Source organism: Rhipicephalus microplus, chromosome X (genome assembly GCF_043290135.1).
Source record: "Rhipicephalus microplus isolate Deutch F79 chromosome X, USDA_Rmic, whole genome shotgun sequence".
Taxonomy (NCBI): Eukaryota; Metazoa; Arthropoda; class Arachnida; order Ixodida; family Ixodidae; genus Rhipicephalus; species Rhipicephalus microplus.
The window spans coordinates 135,118,074-135,144,908 of NC_134710.1; the positions used below are offsets into that span (position 1 = coordinate 135,118,074).

General features: G+C 41.9%; 1 protein-coding gene across 5 annotated transcripts in view; it reads right to left on the reverse strand.

Moving 5' to 3' along the window:
- LOC119176497 (A.superbus venom factor 1) overlaps nt 1–26,835 on the reverse strand; it is a 267,863-nt gene that overhangs the window by 17,163 nt on the left and 223,865 nt on the right. For 3 of the 5 annotated variants that reach the window (XM_075877793.1, XM_075877789.1, XM_075877792.1), the window contains 11 exons: nt 25,966–26,134; nt 22,298–22,461; nt 21,439–21,597; nt 20,552–20,701; nt 17,961–18,030; nt 13,505–13,574; nt 12,874–12,961; nt 7,906–8,080; nt 6,118–6,210; nt 4,877–4,996; nt 1,972–2,055 (listed from right to left, as the gene is read on the reverse strand). In XM_075877793.1, coding sequence (XP_075733908.1) covers nt 1,972–2,055; nt 4,877–4,996; nt 6,118–6,210; nt 7,906–8,080; nt 12,874–12,961; nt 13,505–13,574; nt 17,961–18,030; nt 20,552–20,701; nt 21,439–21,597; nt 22,298–22,461; nt 25,966–26,134 — 1,342 coding nt within the window. The remainder of the gene's footprint in view (nt 1–1,971; nt 2,056–4,876; nt 4,997–6,117; nt 6,211–7,905; nt 8,081–12,873; nt 12,962–13,504; nt 13,575–17,960; nt 18,031–20,551; nt 20,702–21,438; nt 21,598–22,297; nt 22,462–25,965; nt 26,135–26,835) is intronic. The other 2 variants (XM_075877790.1, XM_075877791.1) reach the window with 2 other exon arrangements.

Genomic DNA, 26,835 nt, shown 5'->3' on the forward strand with positions numbered 1-26,835 from the left:
CCCCGCGAGAGCACCCAAACGTAGAGAGAGAGAGAGAATAAAATGAGGGAAAGGCAGGGAAGTTAACCAGAAAATGGAGCATCCGGTTTGCTAACCTGCACTTGGGGAAGGGGGAATGGGGAGAAAGATTGGGAAGAAAGCGAAGAGGGAAATAGACGCGCGCAAAAAAAAGGGGGGGGGGGGAAGCTGGGGTGCTACAGTCTATACAATAGGCCGCTGCCACGCAAAAAGTTCAGTAAGGCCTTCACTGATTTTCTGTGAGCACACAAATTATGCGTCTTTCCAGCCCTGATTGTTCAGACAAAGGTCTGTCGTCAAGGTGAGCTAACGCAGCAGCTAGTTGCCGTTTTTGCACGCTGTAACGAGGGCAGTGACAAAGAACGTGCTCTATAGTTTCATCGCTGCCGCAATGACCGCAAGCAGCACCCAAACGTAATCGGCTAGATAGATACATAAGCTCAAAGTCACCGAAGTTTGCTAAAAAATGCTTCACATTTATGAAACCTCCAAAGTACAAATTGAAACTTATGACAACTGAATGAATTGAGACGACGATAAAGTGTGCTGCAACGGAAAGTGCGAACGGTGAAGGCTAAAGCCTAAGTAAAGCGCTCCTTGATTTATTTGCCTGCATAATTATACGCAGACGTTTTTGTACCTTAATGGCGTACTGTTTTCATGTTTGTTAATAATTGTTGCGCCCTTCCAGTTGGCCAATAAATTCTTTCTCGCCATAAAGCATGCGCCAGCCTGCCAGTTGAAGTTTTTGCAGACGGGCTGCTTCACAAAGGCGCTTGTGCCTAGTTCGACAACAAGACGAGCACGAATGTTTGTTCAAATGCGACGCTTTTCTTCCAGGAAAGCTGTAAACGTGTTTCTTTTGTATATACTTAGCCTTTAGGCTATTTTTAATGTGAGGGTAAATGCTTCATTGTCATTAGTTTCAAGGTTAGACAACTTTTTATTTAGCTTACCAAATACTCATGAATGGATGATGAACAATCAAAGTGGATGAAGGGGATTCAATAAAGTTGTGATGCGCAGATTATTCCTGCCCTTTCGGCGAATACTATATACTAGGGTAAAGTTTGCCAATAGTTTATCTCCAGAAATCGCACCATTGAGGTACTTGCATTCGACAGTTCAATGCAATTCATCTCCTTATCTAATATGGCGCGTTTTTAAAGCTATTGACCGGTACGATTCATTCTATGCATTTCTATAATAACTGATTTTCAGAGATGAGGAGACGTGCTTTGTTTTGATAAAAGGTGGAAAAATAAACTTCCAAGACGTAATTACTTTCCTGCCGGAAGAAAGAGTTGGAATATAAAAACGTCCGCGGTTATTTTTGGCGTCTTCGACAATCAAGACAGTCACCCTATCTATCAACGCCTTTACAGCTTAAAGACTACCCGAAGATTATATGCAATAAAGACTTCGCGACGTGACGCTACAGTGCTGTATCGCTAGTGGGTCGGTGTAGCCTTTACCAATTCATTCATTCATCGCATTGGTATGACTGACTCCTTAAACTGATAACTGCAATGGCGTAGAAACCCTCGAACATGCCCTGTGTCATTGTCCTGACTTCGAACAACTTCGCCGGGTTCTCCAGTGTGCCTTGAGCAGACTGAATGATTGTCCCTTTACTCTGGAGAAGACCGTAGGTGCGTGGTCTTCTATTAAATCACCCCAAAAAGTCACACGAGTCTTTCTACAGTTCTTGAAAACAAGATCACTGAGTGACCGCCTGTGAAACCCTGCAACATGTGGGCGGTGCGCAATGTCCATCTCCTCCTCTCTCTTTCTCTACGTTATTTATTCTGTCTACATCTTAACGATAATCGTTCGCTCTTCTACAGAACGGACCATGGAAATAACTTAATGCAGCTACTTCACTTCACTTCACTCGAAGTACAGACAATTTTATTCGTCAAGCTTAATGTACACAGAGTGCAAAGTGCTTACCTGGTTTCAGAACTTGCGTGATAAGAAAAGTCACTTCTATAAACCCATCTCTGGAAACATTCTTCTTCGCCTTTCCTTTCCACACTGTTCATGAAACGAATCAATGCAAGGATTTTCCTGTAATTCATACGTCGTGACATACCATTGTAACACTTTCGATGTATGGCACTCAGAGGACGGAACAGAGCAAGGGACACATAAAACACACCACACAGCACTAACTTTCAACAATGCGGTTTATTCCAAGAATCAACAGTAGATATACCCTATAACCCAGTGCATGCGCGGCAAGCCCCGTGCTCAAACAAACAATCGTTCATTTAATGCATGTGTTCATGGCACACTCAAATATTTTATTTCTTTAACTGATAATGATACAGTGAATTTACCAATGCACGTGCTACCAAATCTGGTGATGAACCACGATTAAATATTTAGCCTTGCCATTTCGTTACTGCTCTTTCCAATACACCCTTTTGGAAAAAGGGCGCGCCTAGCACCGCGGACACGAACTACAGTCTGCCGCCATTGTGAGGGCACCACAGCAGACGACGCAGGCTGTGTGTCCCAGCGACGCTGATGCGCGTTTATTGCAGCTCACACAGACACATCTCGCGTTTCTGCAGGACGCGGACCGCATCGGGAGGGCACGTCAGTGAGAGTCTCTTGCAGGCCGGATCCATGCATTGCCAGTCATAACAAGCCAAACTGCTCGTCCAACCCGTTGAAGGGTACAAAATATTGCTGATTGTGCAGCGGAAGCAGCTCAGAAAGCTTATCGGAGAGTGCTAGGAGCTCGTTCAAGCTATAAAGAGGTGTGATTGCAGTGGATCATACGGAGAACTAGCCGCCAACACGAACATCACAGCACTCACGGATTTGACGGCTCGCTTTCTATGCCCTCATGACGGCACTAGCTAACCCACGATTCTTTGCGAAGCGAAACTGGTGAAAAGCTCACCGTCAGGTGGCGTATTTATAAAAAGGGTCTATGATGCCCGTAGGGATGCGCTCTCATTGCAGTGAATGCGAGAAAGCCCTGAGGCTGCGGCGGCTGCAGTTCCTGGCTCCGGCGGCTGCATTTCAGGTGGAGGCGAAAATGTTGTACGCCCGTGTGTTCAGATTTGGGGGCACGTTAAAGAACCCCAGATGGTCAAAATTTCCGGAGCCCTCCACTACGGCGTCTCTCATAATCATATGGTGCTTTTGGGACGGTAAACTCCACATATCGATTGCACAAACATTTTTCCACCCGTCCCATTTTTTTTGGCAAAGGCTACTTTGCTTTCTATATCTATAATGAAATTTATATGCACGGTGCAACTCTGTGCTCTGATACGTGAAAGGCGATACATGTACGAGATGACAGATACGCTTTTCCTTGCAAGCGTATTGGGCACGCTTGTGTGGCTTCAATGCAAACAAGCCATTACTGCCATATAATTAATTCCACGCACTCTAAACTTGCCAAGCGAGGCATAGTGAAGTTATCCCTTACTAACACTTTGAAAAAGCCCTGTGAATATTGTTGGCCCCTAAGCATCAGAGAGCAAACAAAACGTTTGGGGGACTCGGGGTACCCACAACACGTCATGACTTTGGTCGCTGAAAGCCTGCTTAAGCAACTGTACCCCAATGAAGCCCAACAAAGCAACAGACGCTCTTGAAATTTTTATGACATAGTCCCATCTTCTAAAGTGGCTAAACCGGAGAATTCGGGCCACCATCTGTGTAACGAATCGCGCTGTAAAATAAGCACACATATGAAATCACTTTCAGTTCGCAGCACTACTATACTTCCGTTTTCAGCCTTAAAATAGACACTTTTGCTGTGACAAACCTAACGTAATCTATCTTCTAGAATGCTCTCTCTGTAACATTATTAATGAGAACTAATGCAAAATAATGCCAGGAAAGGTATAGGAGATGTTATTAAAATTAATTGTAATGTAAATTTGAAGAAAGGGAAGGGGAGAAAAAGATAACTTGTTTTCAACAGGATACAAACCTGCGACTTTCGAATAACGCGTCCGATGCTCTACTTTTGAGCTACGGTTGCGGTCATTGCCCAGTCCACTTTATAGGGTATATAAGTGCATTTGAACGTACAAGCGTCAGTCGGTGCCAGCTGCTGCATTAAGGTGAGTCTCTCTCTCTCTCTTTTTTTGCTTGCTTGACATCTCGTATACATGATCTTATTACGAGATGGTAAGCTGCCATCTCGTATGCTGCCATTGAGAAACTTGTGGGGAGAATTTTTTTTAAAAATTATGCTAATGATGGGTACAAATGAAGTTGAAGTCAAAGCAACGACAGTGGCTGTGCTCTATAGAGTTTAGACGGTTGGCGCCGGCTCTCACCTGCATGATCGGTGGTCCTTTGTCCCAGAATAATGCAAATTACACAATGACAATGACGAAACAGCCACAACACCATTTTTTTTCAACGGAGACACTAAATTGGCCTTCGAAAGCTTCTGTAACTACCCGTTGCCTGCGGTTATATTCAGCTTCATACTGATAGTCTTAACGGTAACTGTTTTCAGCTGAGTAGTCAAAGCGCTATCTGTTCTATTGCGGTGCAACGCTAGAGTGACGTTAGTGAAACCTACTCTTTTACTCTTTTTATTCATCTCTTTTTATTACTTTTGGTGAATCAGATTGTCATGAACATTACCACGCTGTTACACCAAATGGTGTGAAGGTATACAAATGCCTTTGTTTGTATCTGCAACAGCCGAATACCGACGCGTCGCGATGCCGAAAACTAGAGCGGTGTGCTGGCCTTGCAATGAATATGCCGCTGTTGGTAAGGTAAAAAGGTTGGAACGAACAGCGTCCGTGAGTTTAGTCCTCCAAAGCGTATACTCCGTAGTGATGACCAACAACAATGGAACATTTCTTACCGTAGTCAACGTCATCACAGGCGAATTCTCTGAGAAGATCCTGCTGCTCCGTATCCTGAAGAAACTCGTTGTTCTTGTTTTTTAGAAACTGATTGAGTGGATCTGCTGGAGGACATCCACCTTGAGATAAAAAAAAAGGTAACTACCGATGGTGCTGCTTGTCGTCCATGACAATGCGAAAAAATGAAAGGTTGTAATATTCTTTTTACTAACCAACCGAACAGATTTAATGCAAATTTGTTAGATTTAAGCAAGCTGTATGACTGTTAGACCCCCCCCCCCCTCAAAAAAAAAAACAAAAAAACTCCGTAACTATTCGCGTCACTAAGGAATTCCACAATTATTTGAATTGCATGAATTTCAGTAAATTAACCACAATCCTGCCTAGCAGAGGCGTAGCCAGGGAAAGAGGGTGAGTGAGCTAAAACACCTGAAAAATTTTCAATTTTGTTTGGCGTATATATACTCACGCATAAAAACACACGCACGAACACAGATAAAGTATAGTTGAACCCACATCCCCCCGAAAAACATTTTTGGCTATGTCACTGCTCCCTAGCAGATGCTGCCCTTTCAAGACGGTCTTATGATGAGAGTAGCCCGAAATTTAGTATTGTATACCGCTGCAACATTGTTTACACGACATATCGAGTGCTTGTCAATGAAGTAGTTGCGAGTGAAATATTCAGCGCTTGTGACCTCCATCGCCTTCACCTGTGCGGTCTCCGTCATTACGGGTGATAATCAGACTATTATCACAAGACTGCTCAAATCATCCTATCACCGCGTACCGCTTTCCTATGGCCTAGTCGAGATTGTCGATGACGTGATGTAGCCGACAGAAGAGGAATCGATTTATAGCCGACCGTTAGAATTGTAATAATAAATTCCCTGTCACTTAGAGTGCTATATTATTGGGCTCACATGCTCACGAGAACCTCGAATACCGATCGGGAGTGTTTTTGACGATGTCAAATAAGCGTTGCCTCGACCTGTTAAAAAATCGCCTGCATGTGCATGCAAGTGCGTTCAGACGTTTAGCGCGTTCGCCGCAAATCTGATGGGTTCCTCAAAAGTTTTTATCGTGAAAGCCAGCGAGTTTAGACACTTCGTGAGTTTTCGCAACGCTGACACAGTTTTATCGAGTTGTCGTGATGCTGCTATCTATATGATTACGATTGACACCAGCCAATTATTAACAATGCTGCTGTAACGTTTCTTCGATTAACTTATACATTCACCTTCGGCGCAAATACAGACGTCCTTCTGGTCACAGTGGAACTTCAAGAGTGGACTTGACTTGTCTGCCGTGTATAAACGTTCGCAGGAAAAATCTGCAACAGGAAGCAGTACGAAAGTCTGAGCGTGGGTCTGTTTATCACGCTGAAACATGGCTGCCGCTATGGTGGCAATTCCTCTCGCTGCCACATCCTACCCGGAAAACGAATATATGAGCACCTAGCACACTATCCATGCTGATTTCAAAAGCACATCTAATACAGGAAACAAGTTGATGAAGTGTTAATGGGTATAGTTCTGGTAGATGACAAAATGTGCTCTGTGTATCTGTCGTGCTCACGGTTCAGTCATGAAAGTGTACTATTCAAATGTTTCAGTAAAACCTTTGTTCTAATTCTCAAAACATTCCTCACCAGGACTGCTATAGAATAGAACAGCAATGAAACTAACACCAAAGGTGTCAGTTTCATGCAGAATGCACACAGTGTTTCCTGGACATTCCTGTGAACTACAAGATGTGCAAAAAAGCGCCACTGTGGTGCAAAGTTTAGGAAGCGAGGTAGCAAAATGGACGCAATAAGCTATGTTGTGCAAATTTCATATGGGCACTAAGCGACAATTTTCCGCAATATCTGTTTTTTTTCTGGCGGGCGAGTCATGATTTGTTCCATGAGGTAGTGTTTGACGCAATAACCTGCAAGAACGCTTGCCTTACACACTGAGGGAAACGTTGAAAACACCGATGCATTTGGTGGTTACTATTGGAGAAGGAACAAATTGAAGCTGAACAATCGAAGTTGAACGAATAGACAATTTCGGCAAAAGTTGTGTTAACAAAACGTCATTGTCCTTGAGTAAAAAGGAATGACACTACTTGCGCATGTGAGAAGGCCTGTCTTGTAGCCGGCTATCAAGAAGCGTTCAATTTCATCGCATGATGTTGCCAGTCCCGCCATATTTTGATGCGTTGTTGGTTTTTTGTGTTTGCGTAGTATGCGTGTGTACTTTTTTTCCTTCGTCCTTGTCTTTTCGTGCCTATATCTAAGAAGCATGACAGACCAAGAAGCTCGCATTGCTATCCTCGTCTTGTTGGAGACTAACCTTTCTCAGATGTCTCAAAACTGCTGACAAACTCAAAATCACCACTTTTTAGTAATTGTAGTACGCGCATAAACTTACCAGCACCTGTAACTCCGTTTCAAGGGTATGTAGTTGGGAGTGCTGGTAATTTATAACTAATAATATTGTAGCGCTCCCCTTTTGCCCCTTCCCTTTTCCTGTATCTCAGTTTTTTACGCGCTACGATATTATTTGCCATTTCAAGACTAGTGGTATGTCAGAGGTGATAAACTTGGAAGTAATCAGTGTACCGCGTGTTTATTTCCATCTTGTCCAATAAGTGTTGCTATTTAGGACATATGTCATCTAAATGATAAATTTCTTTTGTGGGAACGTTTCGAACAGTCCCTTAAATAAGCCCTGTATGAAATCATATGCTGCGAATGCGTGCGACGTACAAGATTGAGCCAATATTTCTGCCGTAATAAGGCCACAATTTCGGCTGTATTAGCTGTCAAAATGGCAAAAACATCTGTGTCCTGCACTCTAATTAGTATATACTAGGTAATACCAAGATATCTATTCGCGTTAAAGTCTACCTTTCTCATGTTCTTCGTAAAAAAAGCTGCTTATTTTCACTTTTGCTGCTTCACTGCTGTAATGCAAGCAAAAGTCAGGTGATAGTTAATTACATTTTACGGGAATAAAATATATCAAATGGGTATACGTACCGGGTTCATAGTAAGTATAGACTTTCACATAGCTTGACTGAAGTTGGCCAACATTAAATTCTTGTTCGAGGGAGAAATGAACACATCTTCTTGTGTTTCTTGGAATAGAACGGACATAAATGTCGACCTTGCGGCTTGATACAGCGAAGGAGTCAATCTTTCCGTCATTGACGAGCTGCGAACGCGTAGAGAAGAAACCAGAACATTATGCAGCAGAAAATTGAAGACATTCATCGTTATAACTGTGTAAATGAGATTTCAAATGCAATTAAAAGACAGTGATGTGTAGTTTGGAGGCTTATGGATAAGATTCTTCTTAAAGTTGACGGGCTTTAACGCAAAGTAGGACTTCGTTTAGCATTTTAATAAAACCTAACGTAAATAGTATTCCTCTTTTTCTGTCTCATCTGCTATACTGTGTTTGACCATTTACTTATCAATAAAGAGTAATTATCAGTAGCGTTTTGTTGTAAATAACCAGAAAAAAATGTTGTAGTTGACGCAGCTGGCTCGCACAGCTCGTGGTTTTGATTTACTGGTTCGCGATGTTCACGTGTCCAGGCTTCGTGAAGGCGCTCGAAAGGACCAGGTATACAATAATTGTTGTTTGTGTTAAGGCAACTGTCTCATGCCAAAAATAAGAAAAAACAGGTCGTCTCAATCACGCCCTTCAATTTGTAAACCATTCGTTTTGGGAAAGCAGACTATAGCAACTTGAATGTGTTAACTATGGACTAAAAAATAAGAAAACATCAGTGTAGTTTTCAGGAAATTTGCCTCAAACAAAACCAAGGAGAAGCCAGATGAATTGTCAGTATTGTGAATTGTGGACGCACTTTGTCCCACAATGTATAAAAGACTCTAGTGTACTCCTGCGTACCATTTTGTTTTTTTACAGCACAGCTCTTTATGCATCCACTCATGCCCCACGTACGTTGTAACTGAACGAACGATGGCACAAGGGACAATGAGAGAGAACAACCATGTAACGGTCACGCTCTTCCGGAGCCCTATACTCGGTGACTACTTTTCTTGGCACTGAAGGGAAAGCTACGGAAACGGAGCCAAAACGCGTCAAAACGCTTAGCGTTTGAGTGCATGTAAAAAAGCGAGACTTTTTCAAGCGTTCAAAAACGCGAAGTCGCAACAAATAAATTGAAAGAAATACGAATATCTTACTGGTGTAAGCAGCGTCCTGTAACAAGTAGCTTCACGTAGAAAATGAAGGAGAAACATTTATTCTTCACGTTGAAAATACGGGCACTACTTTGGAACTACCTTCACTGGCGGAAGAATGCACGTAATTTGGCTCTGTAGCTTTCCCTTCAGTGCCAAGAAAAGTTGTCGCCGAGTAGAGAAAACTGCGTGTGTGAGCCCCCCCCGCCCCCCCCCCCCCTTCTCTTACAAAAAAAAAAAAAACCCAGCAGGAAGAAAAGATGAAAGCTTGCGGTAAAAAAAAAAAATCCGTAAACAGGGGTTGCGCCGAGCCAACGTTTCAACGAGTAATATTCTTTTTCTCAAGGCTAGAACAAAGTGGTTCTAGCCTTTAGGAAGAGAAGTCTGCTTGTCGAAAAGCCGAGGAAGCTCGCGCTTTCCTGTTTCCTGTAAAGTTGCATCTTTCTGACACTCTTCACTCGTGCAAGTGCGACATTCTTTCGATTTAACAAATTCAATTTTTTCTATCAAGGCTAAAGTAATGAAACTTAACGCGATGGCGAAGTTTGAATTCGAGTGGTGAAAGTTATGCCGCGGCTGCTTAGCGCCCCACCTGAGCCATTATCGTAAGCAGAGGGTTCGAATGGTTCTACATCTCTCACCCCCCCAACTCCAAAATTTCACAGTTATTTATGTACATACAGGCGCACACATAAAAACGCTCACGAACATACATAGACGGGTGGGGGCGAAAAACAAAATTTAAGGAGCTACTGCCCTGGCCTAAGAGTGGTTCATTCCAGTCGATGCCAGAATACTGCTGCGCTCTAATTTTTCATTACAAAATATCGTAGTCTCAATGAAGTTTTAACGCGATTGCATTAAAGAGCTTGTTTTACTGAAATTCCGGCGTTGTCGATGGCATCGTTGGTTGTGGGCAAAAAATCATCATCTTATGCTAGACTGAAAAATCAAGAACAATGCAAATAAAATAAATGATGAAAAATCCTGGGGCAGTGTAGGAATTGAACTTGGGTCATTTGGGTCTTATAGTTGGGATAGAATCCGGGTAGTTTGGGTGTTATAGTTGGGATCGAAGCCGGGTCGTTTGCGTGGCAAGCGGATGTTCCACCGCACGGTCAGGCGTCTGCTTGTGAATGCAATGAAAAAATAACTTCATCTGTTTGAAAATGCAGTGAAAGTAACTCGTGCATTACAAACACCCGTGTCCTGTATACATTTTTCGCAATACAACATGAAATGCTGCAGCAATCATGCGTGGTACAAGCACTCATTGACAGCGGATGGCAGCACATGTGATAATCATAATGGCTTCGTGCTTTAGAGCCGGTCATTCACTACAAAGGGCACACAAGCTACTGCGACTATTCCCCTAGGGCCACGTAGTGGGTGCATAAGCACGTTCGAAACGGTTTCATCAACTAAGTGTATGAAGTACGCACAAGAAACAAGACATCAATATGACGTTCAACGTATAAAGGCGAAGCTTTAACGTCCCCTAAATTTTTGGACATCTTATTAGACTGGATAACCGACAGTGTTCTAGACAATTCCTCGATTGGAGTGCAAGCACTCTTTCATAAAAATAAGAAATGGCCAAAGGTGGCTGTATAGCAACCTTTACATAATACTGTGCAGTCATCGGTAAAAAATGACGTTAAAGTTAAAAAAATGTATTCGCGTTCTGTTAAAGATTTTTCATTTTCACTGCGCCTTGTTGGATTAATTCGTCGACCTGTGAAATACGCACACTACGCAGTGTCTGGTGAACTGGTTGTATCAGTAAGTGTCCACCAACACTTGATTACATCGACGAGTCGGGCCACCGCGAGAACAGTTTCTTCTATCTTCAAAAAAAAAAAATACTGCCTAAACACTTTTCACGAAAAAAAAAAAACAACAACAACGTGCAACTTTGGCCCACCGGAGGGATGCGGACTGCGCGACATATATTTCTTTTGTTCCCCCGGAATACTGGGAGAGTGAACGAACAACAAGAAGACTTCGAGGACGCTTGAACTCCACCTTCATAAGTGGTGTACTCGGGCCCCGGGAGCATAAGCTTCTCAATCACCAGCCTTACTTCGGTTCTCGATGGACACCTTAACTTTGCCGCATGTAAAAACGAAAGTCTGTGCGTTTAACACTGGCCATTTTGAACTAGCCCATAGGATGCCGACGGCAAGTACAGTGGCGAAATGCCCACTACACCATAATTTTTCTTTTTGCGAGTTCACGAAGTACCCCGCATACACCTCCATAAAGTGCTACCTGCACCAGCACACTTGGTTGATGTTACGGATAATGATGTCAATTATGCCTGAGTTATTTGTAATGAATGGGCCTTTGAAACACCCACTCGTTGCACAATTCACGTGCTCTGACGCCTGATGCTGTTCTACGGTTCATGCGTTAAGGAGACTCCTGCCACAATATATATGGCTGTCATATAGTTAATTTTTAAAGCAGTTTCATGCAGTGGCATCGTTCTATAATACAAAACCTGTTTTTCCCGCAGAAGGCCTGCAGATTATATTCTCAATTAAAATCGAAAATTTTGCTATTCTTTTATTTATGAAAAAATTGAGAAGGATACAAATGCATTTTTCTCAATTTTTTTTCATCCGAGAACGCTGATTTTTTGTTCACAACCAAGGACGCCGACACAGAGAGTGACCCCGACAATTTCTGCAAAACAAACTCATTCATAACACGTTAAATTCGAACGCTAATAGAGCTCCACGGCGGCCACACAATAGCACTGGCACGCATTTGTAATAAGTGGGGTTTCTTGTTTTCGGAATTGATTTTTCTAGAAATTCAGAGAGTATTTTTCGGAGATTTATTTCTCGGAGGGAATTCGGCATTGATTTCTCGTTATTATGCATGTCTTCGAAATTCACTGTTTAATATTGCAATATAAGTTGTCCAATGTGCTCTTATTCACTTATTTTTAACGAAAATGCGTTTCATTGATGCTGCCAATTCTGTTTTTCTATTGTTTCATTCTTTACAAATACTGTTAATGAGGCTGAACTGCACAGATGTAAAACAGCTCTATATTCCCGTGAACTCGCCGAAGTGTTTTTTGGGGGAGCAGGAGCTTTCCAAGCTGCTTGTTCTCTGCCACCTTCTCATTGAAAAATAGAGGTCCTCTTCATAATATTACTCTCAATACAGCAAAATCTTTAATAAAATTATATTTAACACGAAAACATGCAAACGCACTAAATGTATTTGAGATGTCTAGAAGGTTTGAACGCACATATGTACACATGTGCACACCTATGAACACATATGCACACAAGCCCAAATACTCGAATGCGAAACACCTATATTTGTTAGGGTTACAACCTCAAGCCTTTTTTTTTTCAATATACACAAGCATACTTAACGAGATTGCCGCCACTGATGGATGTTCACGCCATTTAGTTGATGAATGTCAGCTTTGAAAATGCTCTCACGTTAAGCATGCTCCTTTAAAATGGAAGTTTACCGGGTACAGCCTATTTGCCAGAAGTTTTACCGGCAAATGCTTGTCAAATTCTATCCGATATATATATATATATATATATATATATATATATATATATATATATATATATATATATATATATATATATATATATATATATATATATATATATATATATATATATATATATATATATATATATATATATATATATATATATATATATATATATATATATATATGAAGCCCTAGTAATTAGGCAACACTTACACCATTTGACAACAGCTGAATGCAACGAAAAATGTAATACTACGTACATTCTCCAAGTCCGTAACGTTGGCCTTGAATCCTGTCAGCAGGCCGACTTCAAAAATTACCATACCATCTGGAGTATCTTCATTCGGGCTGTATATTCAGGTAAAACACCGAAAAAAAAGTTAATGGTGCCTAATGTAACGTGTCGAAAATGCAGTGGCGTAGCCAAGTGTGAACTTTAATCTCTTAAGTATTATTATTTTTCTGCTTACTACAGATTCCCGAAAGATAAAAAAATAGCGCGGGACATGGCCGCTTGCAGGCCTATGCGCGCTTAGATCGCTGCGCTCCATAACGTTCTGCGTACAAAGAATACCCTTCCCTCGCGATGGTTCATGACAGTGAGAAGCAGTTGTGCTGGTCAACGCTTGTGTTGCCGCTCGCGAAACATGCTTCATCGTGAAGCCACCACTATCGTCACTGCTCTGTCGAGGCAACACATGCGGTTAAATACTACGGTCGTTACATGTGCATGTGCTTATGTGTAGTGCTTCTGAAACCGGTTCTATAATAGTTGATAGTAGCAATAAGTGGTCTTACAATCTGTAGTATGAAATTTCACTTTTCAAAATTGCTTGACAATCACGGTATCCGCTGAACAAGCGACTTAACAATCGTACTTCAAGACCTCACCTTGCGCAGACCTTCATGAGATAGTCAGGTGTGGGGTTTTTCTCTTGGTGTAAGTTTCCATTTTCGATACCTAAAGCATGAAGCACATAGTTCTTAAATATGTTTCTTTACATGTCATTTTTATTTCCGTCGTTCAAAATAAAATAAAAAACAAGGGGCGGGGGGGCGGTACTAAAAGCTGCAGCAGCGACTTGACAAGGAACCTGACTCCCTCTTACATGACAAGTGTAGTGGACAGTCATAAGCAATACATGCATTGGAACACCTACAGTAATACAGTTAACTAAAAGGGACAATTATACAGCAGTCATAAAGAAACAGGACATACTTTAAGCACTTATTAAATTATATAAATAAATAAAATATATATATATATATATATATATATATATATATATATATATATATATATATATATATATATATATATATATATATATATATATATATATATATATATATATATATATATATATATATATATATATATATATATATATATATATATATATATATATATATATATATATAGTTACATAGCAAAGGTAAAAAAAACGTATAACACCAAGAGTTATCACGTTGCTGACAAAGTGCGTGATTATCAAGAGGAACAAACAATAGTTGTGATCGATTTTTCTCCTTTGGGTCGATATATTTGCCTTTGCGTTGGGATGGCTGGCTGCCTTAGTCTTCACAAGTTTTATTGCATCATTGGTGTTTGAGCCTAAAATGCATGAGGCTCGTGCGCTTAGATTTGAATGCACATTAAAAAACGCAGGTGGTCGAAATTTCCAGAGTTCTTCACTACGGCATTACTCATAATCATCGGTTTTGGTACATTAAATTCCAACAAATATTATTACATCATTGGTTCTTTTTACCACACCACTTTCAGTTGCTCCTGAGCTCCTAAACTAAGTTGTGGTGTCAGCGGCGTATGCAACAAATTGCGTTAATTTTAATGTTTAGAATCTGGTTATGTTTACACAAGGAAGAAAATACTGTATTTATAGCTCATTCTACTCATTGTCACCATCAGTGCAGGGCAAACGCCTATCTCTTGTTTCACCAATCAACCCGGTCCTGCGCTTGACGCGGCCATGTTATATAGCTGCGAGCCTCTTAGCATCATCTGCCCACCTAACTTTCTGTCTCCCCTTGTGCATTTGCCTTGTCTTGTAATCCGGTATATTATTACTCTTAGTGACCAGCAGTTATCTTGCCTACGTGTTACATGTCCTGCCCATGTTGATTTTTTTTCTTGATTTCGACTAAGATGCGCTTAACACCTGTTTGTTCCGTGATCTGCTCTGCTCTCATTTCATCTCGTAAAGTTACACCTATCATTTTTCCCCATAGCTTGCTGCGTCATCCACAACCTAAGCTGAACCCTCTTTGTAAGCCTCCAGAGTTGTTATGCGTAAGTACCGATGTCGTACAGCTATTATATGCCTTGCTCTTGAGGGATGGTAGTAAACTGCTATTCCTGATGTCAGGATTCTTGTCGGATGTGCTTCCCCAATCTTACTCTTTTTGTTATGATCATGGTTCAGCTTCGCGGTCCCTACCTGCCGTAAGTAGACGTATTTTTTTACCACTCCCAGTGCCTCACTACCTATCGCAAGGTGCAGTTTTTTTCCGAGACTTTTCCACATTACTTCAGTTTTATGCATACACATTTTCAGATATACCATTCTGCTTTGCTTGTCGAAATCAGTAATCATGACTTGCAATTCGTTCCTTGAATTCCTCATCAGCGTAATGTAATCAGCGAAGCGCAGGTTACTAACGTACTTTGCGTTCACTCGTATCCCTAATTATTTCAAAACGAGGATTGTGAAGAGCTCCTGTGACCATGCAGTCAATAGCGCTGGGTAGATTGTGTCTGCCTGCCCCGTTCTTTATTGGTATTCTGTCGCATTATTTATGGAGTACTATGGTGATTGTAGAGCCTCTGTAAATTTCTTCAAGAAAACACACACACACACACACACACACACACACACACACACACACGCACACGCACACGCACACGCACACACACACACACAGCTCGGTAGTTAGCACTAGTGTTGTATAGTTAACTCTGTTAGAATAAGAGAGAGCTTAACTAGTTGGTACGTATTCATTATAAAAAATAGACAGGTACAAACAGACACCAGAAGGAAGTCAGGACACCACAAACGCCTACTATAACAACTGAAACAACGTGCAGAAACACAAAGGTGGCAAAGAAAAAAAAAGACAGGGAAACCTATCTGGGCATGCCCACGGAATATGCAAACCTATGAATCTGACACACGTTCTGGTCTACGTTAAAGATAACTGTTGAGACATTTTAAGTTTCTTCTTTATGCAGAATATTTGACGGCTGGCTCATGCACATGGTACCACTGTTATCGATACGCCATGCCTCAATCATAAAACCCGTTTCTTCGTTCCTATGCCTGTGAAAAACTGCGCATTCATCGAACATTGGCGTGCACTTGCATTCTCGTCATTGTAGAGAAAGATTAAAAGGTAAGCCTCCGGTTAACGATCTGTTATGTTCCGATCTTCTCTGGTCAATGCAACGTTGATTAATGCAACGTAGAAGCGACCGCAGCTGAAAGGGGCTTCATAAACTACACTATAGTACAGCAATCAGCGAATTATCGGTCCGCTTCTTGTCCTTTACTTGCTCATTGGTTTTCTGTACTGTGGCACAAATTTTACATATAGCTTGTTGGCAGCCATTTAAAAGAACATTCACGTCGTATCTACTTCCTATACTTTGTTTAGCCTGTGAGGTACGCAATGAATGCATGGTACACTACGGCACGCTTCTTCTCATCGATTTCTACAGCCATGCTCGGACTTAACATAACATAAACGTGTCGTTTTAAAGAAGGCATTTTTACAAATTGTTTTTATTTAAAAACTCAACGCTGGCGGGTTGGAAAGAAGACGTTTATGTGCAGAAATCAGGAGCATGCATTGGTTCAAAGCTGGCTCCTGTTGCAAGTTATTTATACCTGAGCAAGGTTGACGAACATTTGCAAGGCGCCTTAGGTAATTCTTTTATTAAAGTTTTCATCCATGTGAGTGATTACTTCATATTTTTTTGTAATAGTGGGGTATTTTAAACTGTAGTAATCTCTGTGGTTGAAAATTTCGAATTTAATGAATGAGGAATAAAATTTATTAAAGAATTAGAGAAGAATAGTGAAATCCAATTTCAAGACATTTCATTACATTTTCAGAAGAGCCACGTTGGCTGGCAGTATTCTCGAAGATCTTCTCGGAGGTTGTAAAAAAGGGTCTACCTCTCATGCCTTCAGTCGGCCCTCAAGAGGTCGTGTGAGCACGAAATGAGTTATAGCTTTAACGCACATGTTACGCGTTTTATTTAGATGTAGATTATATTCTCTTGATGCAGTGGCTACTGTCACTGAACGTTTAAAAAAGTCCGTTATGTCAAGTCAGAGCATGGTAGCAGAAAGCGATAGGAAGAAACGTATCGTAGGTACACCGTGCATTCATTGCGTACCTCACAGGCCGAAGAAAGTATAGGAAGTAGATACGGCGTTAATGTTGTTTTAACGGCTGCCAATAAACTATGTGAGATTGGTGCCACAGTATGCAGAGAAAGAATGAGCGAGTGAAGGACAAGAAGCAGACCAATATCTGTTTCGTTAACCAGACCAACAAATTGACGGATTGCCGTACTAGTTGTAATTTATGAGGTCCTTTTCGGCGGCGGCCACACCTACGTTGGAACGACGGGGCGTTGCATTAACCGCCGAAGATGATCGGAACAAAACAGACACTCACTAAAGGAAGACTCACCTTAGTATATTTCTTTACATTGTCTAGAATGTAAGTGCACGCCAATGTTCGATGAATGCGCAGTTTCTTTAGGCATAGGAACGAAAAAAAAAAAAACAGGTCTTATAATTGAGGCATGGCATGTCCATAACAGTGGTACCACATGCGTGAGCCAACTGTCGAATAATCTGCATAAAGGGGGAACGAAATGCCTGAACAGTTATCTTTCTCATAGACTCCAACGTGTACCAGATTTACAGGTTCGCACATTGCATGGGCATGCGCAAATAAGTTTCCGTGCCTTGTTTAGTTTCCACCGTTGTGCTTCTGCGCATTGTTTCAGCTGTTGGTGGATGTTTGTGGTTCCCTGACGTTCTCTTTATGTCAGCGCTTGCATTCCCTGTTTTTCCTTTCTATCTAGAATGAATAGCCCTGGTAATTCACTAAGTTGTAGACCTACACTTTAAAAGATTACGAGTAACTATTCATTCCACATATTTGAGAGACATCACAGGTCCTATGACTAAATGCTGTATTTTCAATGCCTGTATGACTGTCATTTGATACTCAATTTTCTTACTTTTATTTTGCTTTAAATTTGGATTACAGTTGAGTTACTGAATCACACGTAATTTTTGGGAACACTTACTACGAGAATTGGCCGTCAGTATTTCACCTCCACTTGCTTGCTTCTGTTCGAAATTCGCTGTGATGTCGAACTGAAACGTACAGAAAGACATCTTGTGACACGCCAGTAAATACAGCTGTGTTCCCTACTTATGTTACGATTTACTTGCTTTTACAATACAAACATCTCTTTTATATAATCTTTTATTGCCCTCACCCCTTTTCCCAGGACAGGGTAGCAAGCCGGCCTAAGAACTGGCTCACCGTTCCGTCCTTCCGCTTATTTTTTCCTTTTGCTTTCGCGTTGGAAGCCCAGAAAAAAAACGAGACAGTAATGACATTTGGAAGTTATCGAATGAAGAGTAAAAACTCGAATGGTCATTTATGAGTTCCACTAAGACGACACGAGGGAGAAAGCCACCCGATGGGACTTTTTTCCTTTGCACGCTATATAATGCGAAGGTCCAGTTTTGTGGGTGCTAACAGGCAACTTGAATGCAAGGCGCTGTGATCCAACATGGTTTCTAGGCCACGCGGATGGCAAGAGCCCTAGCTGCGGGACAGAAAAGGAACCGAAGCGAGCAACAACTTCCCTGCCGCCTGCCCTTGTCCAAAAGGATTTGCTTCCTCTCCGGCGCATCCCGTCTAGCATTACGTCACTATTGTAAAAGCATATTTAGGTTAATTTCACGTGCGCCTCTTAACGTTCGTGGATTTGGGAACTCTGTCTACCAGTTTGGCACGGGATAAGAAGGTCGTTCCTTGCATCCCCGTTGTAAAGCTCTCGGTTCAATCCACGTGCACCTGGTGATATGCGTAGATTGGTAGCATCTGTCAAACGGTTCGGCAGAGGTCACCGGACAACCAGACAATAAGACAGAGTGCCAGCATAGGAAGCTTACCGAGCAAGCTCCTAATAATAGCCGGGGCACTTGATCGAACATCTATCTGGCAGCGCGAAACGCCCCATGAAGTTAGCTTTCCCTTACGAAGATACGGCCTTTGCTCACGTAACACACTTCCCTGCATGCATTTGGGAAAGCGAATGGTAGGATTAGGAGTGTGCCGTGCGGAACGAGTCGAAACTATCACTTTAGATACTATGCTTTTACCCATCATTGCGTTGACGGCACATTGTGCGGAGTCAGCGTTCGCTTATCCGCACAGTTTGTTGAGGTGATGGAAGAACCGTAAAACGGAAACGTAAGCCGCAAGACGGAAGAACCTGCTGTTCTCCGCGCAGCTGGCTATTATCAATATCGTCGAATTTAGGAGAAGCTGCTTTATGTCCCCGTGGCGAATAGAATCCAAGAAGAATGCTCTGACATTAAAAAAAACAAGGTCGACATTAGGTGAACAGAGTCCAAACGTCCTGTTCCTGACGAGTACGCACAGCTGCGCACGAAGATTTTTTAGATGATTTTCACACTTAAACCCTATTTTCCCACGTATAGCATAAAGAATTTTTTTCTGGGATGGAGGGAGACTATCAGATGACCTTCAATATTTTATAAAAACTTCTCTTTTCATTTCATTTCAGTGGAGGGGGTGGGGGCAGTCTTAATTTAAAACCACTGAAAAAAATTCAACAAAATTTAAAAGAAAACCTTGAATATGGTCGTCAAACGTGTTCCTTACGTTATCGGAAAGCAGTGCCGTGTAGTCAACTTCCGCTGTAAAATTCGCATAAAAAATTCAAGACTTCCATACACAGTTGTGTATCGAATTATCCGATATATCGAATTTTTTTTTGCGAATTTGATATATGCCGGTTCAGCTTCACTCACAAAAAATCCTACGTTCGAGTAACGGCATTTTTGTCATCTGCGGCAGTATAACAGCTGACAATCTTCATGAGGCTTTGTAGCGTCGCGATGTAGTCTTTGTCAGCTGCCACGCAAAAGAAGAAGAGCGCCGCGTGGCTCGTGATGCGCGAACCACGAGATAGATTAGAACAATTTCTCGCGCCTGGCGGCTAGGACGCAGGCAGCCGTTGCCACTCCGCTTTGATCCTGGAAAATAAAGCGGTGACATCAGCACGGCCACGTCGGCCGCTGACACGTCACCTGCCTCTCGCTACAGCTTCATTGAAAGGCTTCCTTTGTAGTTTCACAATTCAATGTCACATCGCATAATCAGTGTGCAACTGGGGCCGTGATCCCACGTCTCTATTCGTGGGGGTCTGTCATCAATGGGCGGTGCTGTTTTGTTATTGTTTAGTTCACAACGAGGATTCACTGGCGTCTGCTCTTACACGCAGTTCTCTCTGAAAAGTCAGTTATTGCCCTGTGTGACTCTTTCTTCATTCATTAAAGAGCTTCGACGCTGACGTTTACGTCGACTATATACATAAAAAGAATCAAATCACACAATCATGAGGCGCTCTCTTATGCTGCAACATATGTCACTCTGAAAGGCTTATCGATTAAGGGTTTTGGTGAAACACACACAAAAATGGATATTAGATGGTTTAAGACTTCCATGTTGTGTATATAATCTTTGATTATGAGAACTTGCAAAGTGAGGTACGTGACGGTGAACAGGAGAAACGTAAATATTTCTAAATTACACTTAGTGATTTTACGTGATGTGTGAGCGACAAAAAAATGGTACCTTGCAAATGTCATCGGGGACTTTTACGTTGTAAGTGTAGTTGAAGAACAAAATGCCGCTGCCAGACCCTTTGACGTTGATTAATATCTTTTCTCCTGGTTCATTGATCTGGAACAAAATCGAAGAGTTACGATGATCAGGTGTGGTGGTCTGAAAAAAAGGGGGGACTTTTAACTAGCTGCGGACGAAACAATGGAGCTAGTGGCATGCAGTGAAGTTGAATTAAGTGGGTAACTGAAGTAAGAGGAGTGGCACGAGTGGGCGCATAGTGGTGAGTTGTGGGTGCAGTGAGTATCGGGAGTAGTGGGAAGAGTGGCGCATATCCGTAGTAAGAAATTATTCGCATTTTGTGCGTAAACCCCACGACGATCCACGATGATCCCCGGACATAAAAAATTTGGCAAAACACCTTTGCTGTTAAAGGAAGAACCGTTATAAAGTAATGTCCCCTGGCGCCGCATGTTCTAACAAATATTTTGATCTTTAGTTCTTGGCATTATTCACTGGCACGCACAAAATCTCACCATCGCCGTCTACGCATGATTAGCCCTTTAATGGGACGTATACAATGTGAAAAGAATAGAATCAAATGAAAATAAATTTAACGTAACATTCACATGCCGTTCGCAGTGGGAAGCAGTTCGGATAATATTGTTTTTTGCCTTGGTAGGATATAACCAGGGGCATGCTGCCATCAAATAATGATGACGTTTCGTCGCTTCCGTTGTAAAAAAAAAAAAAACATTCAGCAATCGTTATTCGTTGTTTGAATATAGATTGCATATTCTGTGGGTATTCCAAGCGAAACAAACTCGGACTCGTTAGTCTTGCCTATAGCGCACCGGTGACAACTTTTTGCAGCTACTTGTCGCGTTAAAACGACTCACCTCTATTTTGTTAAGGATGGTGGCGTTGTCTCGCTTGATTCTTACGTGCTCCTTGAAATCCCTGTTGTCACTTACGGTCACTTCACATGACAAGTCAAGGCGGTTATCTTTGGTGTAAGTTGCGTACTTGGCTAGTGCTTGGAGAGCCATAACAGTGTCCTTGGGAGATGGGTGAGGGGAAGAAATAAGAAAGAAAGCAGCTCACATGTCATTTAGCTAACTGTGTGCAAAAATAAACCAATTCTCGTAGCGACCCCGCGAAAGGATATGTACAGCGAAACTGTTCAAAACTATACGATTGCGCAGGAGTGCGGGATATTTTCTTAGTACAGCCACTAAAGCAAAAAAAAAATCCAGTTTTAATATGTGATGGTGCCTATATAGTTTGAATATTTGAAGGTCCCCTTGACAGTGTCTACTTTGGGACCTCCTGTATTATACGCATTTTATGTTTTTACTACAATGTATTACTGTATTGCATATTGAATTATTTGAGTATTGAATTATGAGTATAAGTCGAGATGTCATGTTTGAACTGACGACTAACGTGACAACGTTAAGACGTGAACGAAAAATTTCCACCAATTGTAGGTTAACGAATTCACAATGAAAAAAAATACTTAAAGAATACTGTGGTGTATTGTTGTGTACAAGTATGAACAAACAAGTATTTAAATGCATTCGTTGTCAAGCTCTACCATGTATCTTTCGCTGTGGCGATCGTTTCATAGTACTTTGAGGACAAGTATACTGAAGCAAACTAGGTGTAATTCATTTGTTGACGCCGCAGTGGGTGATACACTGGGTACATTCTTATATACCTCAGCTATCCATCAAACATCTGTGAAGTTAGGAGCACCTTTGAGGTTTTGAGAGATCCGCTGGGGCTAATCCTTTTGCTCAGCCACTGCACAAAACTAGTGACATAACCGACGTCTTTCCTTTCCTTTATGAACGTCATGATGGCGTAAGATGTCGCCTGAGCGGAGTAGACATCGCTGTGTCCTGGTACATGACGCTCACCTTTATGCAAAAAAGAAAAAAAAAGGCGCGGTAGTTAGGAAGAATTAAAACCACAGTCACTGTGCAGCAAAGAAAAGAAGATGTAAAGAAGTTTAAGTATGCAACGATGCAGATAGTTCATTCATTCATTCATTCATTCATTCATTCATTCATTCATTGTGGGTATAACGTGAAATACAAAACTTTCCATGCATAACGCATATGTTTGGAGGTATGAGGACTTGCAAATACCTACCTTTTCTATATCTTTGTAATCTGCACTCGATTAATAATGTTCTAAAAAGTGGATTGCGAGCTCACATGATAAGTTAATATCGTGAAATATGCTACTTGCTTTAGTTAAAGCCAGCTAACACTGCTAAACATTTGGGCAATAAGACCTGCTTATATTCCTAAGTCATCGCTTGTTATACCTCTCGTCAACCGAAATACACAGTGCCTGGTGTTTACTTTATTTTGCTTAGAGTATTATTATAGTGTATCTCTTAAAAATCAAACTGTGAAAGCTTCAGTCTCATTGACGGCCGTTTTTTGCATTAAAATTAGTAAAATAGTCAAAATAAGTTTCGTTCTTTAATGTTTTGTAACATCTGGACGTCTCTGTCGCGCAGAGCAAAAAATAATTTATTCGATAAAATAAATGCAGTAAGTGATTGGGGTGAAATGAATGTGTGGTCATCCGTTCTTTCCATCAGCCTGATACGAGGCTTCATAGGCAGCACGCTTTAGTTAAATAGACAGTGACTTCAATGAGAAACGGGGAAACCTGGGAAAACAGATGCTTGATAGGGGGAGCATCTCGCTGCCACTTGCCGGACATGGGAGTTCAACATACGCTCACTGCTGCCGGCGTTGAGGGATCTATCCGCAGTAAGGGCTTCATGAACTGAATGACAGACTTCTGCTCATCCGATGTTGTAAAGGACAATGTGATTTAAATGGTGGCGCAACTTTTAAGAGCTCGACGGCAACTTGCAGCGAATCGAATCGGCGCTAGTAAATTCGTACCAAATGAAATGTACAGTGTTGCTAAGTTTTGTATTGATGGAGTTTAACGAATTTTGGGGGTGGCCGTGTGACAGGGATATAATGTAAATAATGTATAGCGTAAACTGCAGGGAAATTCTGTCACTGAGCTTTTTCACGAAATCGCCTGAAAACTGCCAACCTTTTTTTTTCTTTAAATCAAAGCGTTTTTGGTGAACAAGAGCATCCGTTCACTTACGTGTTCGTGATATTTCGGCTTTTTCATGAAGTTCACACATACAAAAATTTCAAAGGCCTCTATGTTAGGCGAACATATTCGACAGGACATAACATTAAATAGAACACACAAGAAAAGCAAGTAAAGTCAATGGATGTTATTTGTAGTAATCATGATGCAAACATGAGTATATAGTAAAGGGGACAAAAAGGTAACTTGCGCTTGCCGGGACCGAATTTGCGACCTTCGCACAGGGCGTCCGAGGCTCTTTATGTCATAACATGAGTATCATAATTTGCATGACACGTACGTCATGATTTACATGGCGCGGAATTTTCATGATGATTGATTGATATGTGGGTTTTAACGTCCCAAAACCACCATATGATTATGAGAGACGCTGTAGTGGAGGGCTCCGGAAATTTCGATCACCTGGGGTTCTTTAACGTGCACCCAAATCTGAGTACGCGGGCCTACAACATTTCCGCCTCCAGGCGCGGAATTTTCCCTCATGCGGCTATTTGTCAAATCCATATATAAGCAAACTGACCTGGCATGATATGTATTACGAGCATAAAAGACAAGTCATTACACTGATATCCTGCCATATTCATCATGGCATACGTAACACGGTCTAGGTACTCTTACCTTCTTCTAATTAATTGGATATATGCCAGAAATCACATGCAGGGGTATGACAAATATAAGTAACACTTCATGCATGGTATATGTACACTAGAACAGGGGTCGGCAATGTACTGTCTGTGGGTAGTATAATGCGGCCCCGGCATGACGTCTGAACTCTACCCCTCCTCATTTCACTTGTTATCATAAAGGGGCCCTGCAACACTTCTTGAGCATGGTCTGAAAACGCTGCCGATCGGTAGTAGAGGCTACCGACAACACGCGAGCCAAATAATATAGCGCAGCACGGGGCCTGGAATTCACAATAAATGATCAAGGTCAGCTGAAAATTGCTTTCTCTTCTCTCGATAAATCACGTCATATGCCCAAAAATCACACGTCAGCGACCCATATATCAGCCATTGGCTGATTTGAACATGGTGCGCTCGTTCGTTACAGAGATCACCGCGGGAGACCACTACTTGTCCACGCGTGCGCGCTTGATCAGGCTGAAAAAAAAACCGCGCATTCTAAGAAAAAAACAAAAAAAAAAAACTCAAGGTCGCGAAGCACACATGACGTTTTTTTGTGCCCCTTTGCATCCCTCCCTGCTTAGCTTCCAGTGCTTTCGTCGGGACGAGAGAAGAGAATACAATTGCAGCATGCGACAAACCTTTGTAACTCCACTCGCACTGGACGGATTCTTAGAATTTTTGCGTCGTTGAATTTGTGAGACAATAAGCTCACCTAGCGAAATTATTTTGTGGTTACTTGAAAAAGTGTTGCAGGGCCACTTTAATGCTAATATTACAGTTTTTACCCCAAATAGATTTTCGCTTGTAACGTTTTTTTGTAAATTGTAAATTGCCAAAAACAAACGAGATTTAATATTTCGATTTCAGTTTTTTACATTTCGCTCCATTCACCTAATCCCCCTGTTCATCTGCCGTGCGGCCCCCAGCGTGTTGGCTTCAAGCAACTCGGCCCTCCGCCTCCGGGTTGTGTCCCTTATAATTGAATATAGGCTTCATTGGCATGGCATATACCAGAATGTACATGAATGCATGCATAACAAGCATGTCATAACGAATGACACCTCGTCACTTGATTAATTGATTGATTGATATGCGGGGTTTAACGTCCCAAACCTCATTGTGATTATGAGAGACGCCGTAGTGGAGGGCTCCGAAAATTTCGACAACCCGGGGTTTTTTAAGGCTCACCCAAATTAGAGCACAAATCCCGGCTGCGGTGTTTGCATTTTCGCCTCTACCGAAAATACAGACGCCGTAGTCAGGATTTGATCCCACGACCTGCGGGTCAGCAGCCGAATACCTCAGCCACAGACCACCGTGGCGGGGCATCTCGTCACATCAATGCCTTCATTTGTGTCAAAGCAAACGAAAGCAGCGTGCGTAGCTTCTCACTGACTACTTCGCAATACATTGATTCCCACAGAGCACGTAATCAGCCCGATTCTGTTTTGCATCCAGATAATACTGCTTTTTATGAAGTGCTTATTTTTTGTTGCATGCAGTAACAGATTCCAGGGTCCGGCATCTCCTCACACGCATTAGATAATTTCCAACAATGTTTTGTGATCTCAACTACTTAGTAACTTATGGATCAGGCATACTACACGATTTTACATTGTCTCACTCTGAGGTTCTCCGTACCTTGGTCGTGGTGTACGCTTTCTTCAAGCCACTGGATAACGTTTTGCCTTCCTGGGCTTTTGGCCAGCGATAAGGCGTAAGCGGCCAGAGCCAGTCCTCCGGGCGAGTCTCCTTGTCGTACATGTCGCTCCACAAACGAAGCTGCTCTCTGCTTTGAGCTTGCAGAAGCCTTGGAGGAAGAACGGGTGAGAAAATTGCGCTTAAGTCAAAACTGGTCTTTTGGAGCAAGCATTCCATGTTGCTTGACTAGTGTTAGCCCCGAGAACGAACAATGGCGTCGCTGCTGTCACGGAGATGTGACGTCACCGCAAGGGCTGGCCTGCTACACCATCGCTTTTTGCCCTTTTTCACACCCGCTCTTTAGTGACGGAGTAATCGTTACTGCTCAATTTGACGATTACTAGGTGGAAGGTTCCATGAGAAGTGAAACTTATCGAAGCTGTAGAAAGTTCTTATAGTGTAGCTTAGGATATGAAAACTCCTGTGTGAAGGAAAGATGCAATCTGAAAATTGTGATGCAGGACAGCAAGACATTTTTCCCCATTACGTACACCAACAAATCAAAGCGATGAAAATATCCTAAGTGGTGTTAACTTCAATACAACTATAGGCATAGACTACGGAACAAGTGTGCTGAAATATTACAAATGGAATTTGTGTGTTTTCTATTCATTAACTGCGTTGTGGTTTACCCTAAATGTTACGACTGCCTCGGCAAAACCTGACCGAATGGAACTTTCTCGCACTGGAGACTTCACACGAATCTGCCTGTTAGAAACAATTACTTAACATGTTCGAAAAATTACGCAGAGTTATGCGCCCTCACACACAACGACTTCGCAGAGTGATGTGGCCCGCGTAATAATTGAA